Below are 3929 nucleotides of genomic sequence, written 5' to 3'. Positions count from 1 at the left end.
ATAATTTTGAATTTAATGAGATGTTATAATCCGTTTAAAGAATATCTGGGTTTGGTAAAACACATACCCATGAATTCGGGTCAAATGCATGAGAAGTCTCCATTTAAAAAGCAAACAAATCTGATGACTCCAAAAAAAGGGGAAGAGACCACATCACGACATGTAGGATTTTTATGTCTTCATTTATATATATTATAGATAGATATCTCGTTCAACATGCATGATAACAATAACTCAAACAAACCTTATAACAATAACTCAAACAAACCTTATAGATAACTCTTTCAAGATGGCTTCATTGTACTCCTTTTCTTGTTCAATTCTACCTCTCAAAAATCATCATGACACGTTAAGAAATATTAAAATTCGAAAGCCACTATTTTCATCAAAATCCACGAATGTCATTGTGAAGGCTACTACTACGATTGAACCCGTCTCTAGACGATCAGCAAACTATGCGCCATCATTATGGTCGTTTGATTATATTCAATCACTTTCTTGTGAATTATACACAGTATGATTGTGATTTTATTTCCATTTATGTGTTCTTTTAATTTCTAGTGGTATATATGATCATGCGTACAATTCTTCTAATATTGAACATTTAGGGAGAAGATTGCAAGGCAAGAGCGGATACTTTGAAGGATGCGGTGAAGATGATGATACAAGGTGGGAAGCCCATTGAGCACCCTAGAGCTGGTTGATGATTTGCAGAGACTCGGTATTTCGTATCATTTTGAGGATGAAAGACACAATGACGAAAAAAGAAATAATGATAAGCAAATTAAAAAGACATAATGACGAAAAAAGACACAATGGTTAGCAAAAAAAACACAATGACGTAAATTTTTATTTTTATTTTTATAAAACAAATTTATACTCATATTAAAGATAAAAAAATACATGTTATTATGGTGAATTTTATTTAAAAAATATCATATGGAAAAGTTATATACGTTTAAAAATGATGGAGGAATTAACATGTGACTTGCATGTGCAGAGAGAAAATGTGTATTATTACTCTAATACCTTTTTTTCTTTGTTCCCTACCTGATACATGCCAATTCATTATGACTTCTCACAGTTTTCATTTTTATTGGTCCTTGTAAGATAACTCAACCACGAATAATGAATGACACATATAAGGCTCTTTTCATTCTAAAAAAAGCATATAGCACAATTATTCACCATTTTGCTATTATTTGAACATACTTTACTTTTTTTTGTATTTATTTAGTATTTGATTAATTTAGTCATCACATGCAAGTTTATATTATTTATGTTGAACGCATGTGGTAAAATCAAAAGGTCTATGAAGCGTAATTTTTCTAACACTTACATCTTCCTCTCTCTCTCTATATATCAGCTTGTTCAACATGATATACATGATATATAACAATAAGACAAACAAATCTTATAGCTGTTTATTACTTATCAGTATATATCCAGCTTCAAGATGGCTTCAGTATGCTCTTTTACATGTTCAATTCTCCATCTCAAAAATAATCAACACACATTAAGAAAAATTATAATTCAGAAGCCACAATATTCATCAAAATCCACATCAAAGACTAATGTCATTGTGAAGGCTACCACTATGGTTGAACCCGTCTCTAGACGATCAGCAAACTATGCGCCATCATTATGGTCATTTGATTATATTCAATCACTTTCTTGTGAATTATACACAGTATGATTGTGATTTTATTTCCATTTATGTGTTCTTTTAATTTCTAGTGGTATATATGATCATGCGTACAATTCTTCTAATATTGAACATTTAGGGAGAAGATTGCAAGGCAAGAGCGGATACTTTGAAGGATGCGGTGAAGATGATGATACACAAGGTGGGAAGCCCATTGAGCACCCTGGAGCTGGTTGATGATTTGCAGAGACTCGGTATTTCATATCATTTTGAGGATGAAATAAGAGATCTGTTAGAGGTAATTTACAACAATAACTACAAAACTCATGACAAGTGGAGTACAATGGATTTGAACCTTAAAGCCCTTGGATTTAGACTACTAAGACAACATGGTTTTCAGATTCCTCAAGGTACATAATTATTACTAAGGAACCTACTTAATTACCTAACGTGACCAAAAAGATAACAATATGACTACTAATGATAATTGATAAGTTCTATATATATATTTTTTTTGATGACAAAATAATTAAAGATATAACACAAACCGAGCTACATCTGGATAATGGGTAAGCGGGCAACAAGCTGCGCCGATATCCCCTTTTGAAATTTATGGAGTTAAGCTAATTGTATTAAAACATAGACTAACACTAATGTTTATCCAGATATATTAAAAAACTTCAAGGACGATACTCAAAATCTTAAGCCACACTCTTGCGAGGATATGAGGGGAATGTTGAATTTGTACGAGGCTTCGTATCATTCGTTCGAGGATGAAAGCATATTGGATGATGCTAGAGACTTCGCAGCAAAATATCTCAAAGACAATCAAGAGAAGATGGATGAGAGTATATCATCATTAGTAAGCCATGCTTTGGAGCTTCCACTACACTGGAGAGTGCCAAGAGCAGAGTCAAAATGGTTTATCAATGCGTACGAGAAAAGAAGCGACATGAATCCCACGTTGTTTGAGTTTGCGAAATTGGATTTTAATATGGTGCAGGCTGTTCATATTGAAGATCTAAAGGATGCATCAAGGTAGCATTTTAATATATTTTAAAGTATTTAAGGACTTTCAGAAAATAAAAGTAAAATACTATGAATAGGTGGTGGAGAAATACAAAATGGGTAACGAAACTCAGCTTCATTCGTGACGGCTTGGTACCAAGTTTTCTATGGGCTATTGGACTTGGTTACCTACCTCATTATAACCATGGTAGGAGTTCGCTAGCTAAGGCTATTGCCATGATTATCGCTTTAGATGACATCTATGATGTGTATGGAACTTTGGACGAACTTGAACAATTTACTGACATTATAGACAGGTAAATGATAATTCACTTAGAATTAATTTCGTGTTCATTCACAAAGGTTATGAGTATTGATTGAGTTAATATATATACAATCAATAGATGGGATATCAATGCGATTGAGAAACTGCCTGATTATATGAAGATAGCTTTCTTCGGATTCTACAACACGATTCATGAGATATCATATGACGCATTGACAAACACAGGGATCCACATCCTTCCATACTTTCAGGAAAAGGTAATTAAATCAATCTTTGATCTTTAATTGTAAATTAAGTATCTGCTTATTTTATGGAATGTCAATATTGTAGTGGGCAGGTTTAGCCAAGGCTGCCCTAGTCGAAGCGCAGTGGTACTATAATGGATACACACCAACACTCCAAGAGTACTTGGATAATGCTTATTTATCAATATCTAGCCTGACAGTACTCATGCATGCTAAATTTGGAACATCAGTTGGTGCTACCCAAGAAATCTTGCAACGCATTGAGGAATTTGAGAATTTAGATCGCTACTCGGCACTAGTCTTACGACTAGCTGATGACTTAGGGACATCCACGGTATGCTTTTTTTTTTATTAATTAGTATCATACATACTTTCTTTACCAATATATACATTTGAAAATGTTTATGATATCAGATATAGAAATAAACTTACTTATACATTCTTTAATGCCTTTAAGGATGAGCTCGCAAGAGGCGACACTCCAAAATCAATCCAGTGTTACATGCATGAGAGTGGTGCTACTGAAGAAGAAGCTAGAAGATACATCAAAGACATGATTCGGGACATATGGAAGAAAATTAACAAAGAGCGCACACGTGCTAATTCTCAATTTTCACGAGAGTTCGTCGAATATGCATCAAACTTGGCTAGGATGGCACAATTCATGTATCAAGAAGGAGATGGGCATGCTCGTCCTGAAATAACTAAATCTTACCTTTCATCATTGCTTTTTAGTCCAATCTAA

At 33.6% G+C, this 3929-nt stretch overlaps 1 protein-coding gene across 1 annotated transcript; it reads left to right on the top strand.

Annotated features, from left to right (window-relative positions):
* The first annotated feature begins 289 nt into the window (after positions 1-289).
* On the top strand, positions 290-3929 carry LOC143618976 (R-linalool synthase QH5, chloroplastic-like). The gene is made up of 7 exons (XM_077091030.1): positions 290-514; positions 1785-2055; positions 2311-2683; positions 2752-2970; positions 3058-3196; positions 3270-3518; positions 3642-3929. Exons 1-7 carry the CDS (start codon positions 290-292, stop codon positions 3927-3929), a joined length of 1764 nt encoding a protein of 587 aa, XP_076947145.1.

Source organism: Bidens hawaiensis, unplaced genomic scaffold (genome assembly GCF_021521415.1).
Source record: "Bidens hawaiensis isolate Kalapana, Puna unplaced genomic scaffold, B.hawaiensis_p1.1 tig00002343_1, whole genome shotgun sequence".
NCBI classification, from domain to species: Eukaryota; Viridiplantae; Streptophyta; class Magnoliopsida; order Asterales; family Asteraceae; genus Bidens; species Bidens hawaiensis.
This window is presented reverse-complemented; position numbering and strand designations above follow the sequence as displayed.

Coding starts and splice junctions, on each gene's coding strand:
- LOC143618976 (XM_077091030.1), top strand. CDS start 290: ATGGCTTCATTGTACTCCTTTTCTTGTTCAATTCTACCTCTCAAAAAT. Junction 2,684..2,751: donor GATCTAAAGGATGCATCAAG/GTAGCATTTTAA, acceptor TACTATGAATAG/GTGGTGGAGAAATACAAAAT. Junction 3,197..3,269: donor TTCCATACTTTCAGGAAAAG/GTAATTAAATCA, acceptor TCAATATTGTAG/TGGGCAGGTTTAGCCAAGGC.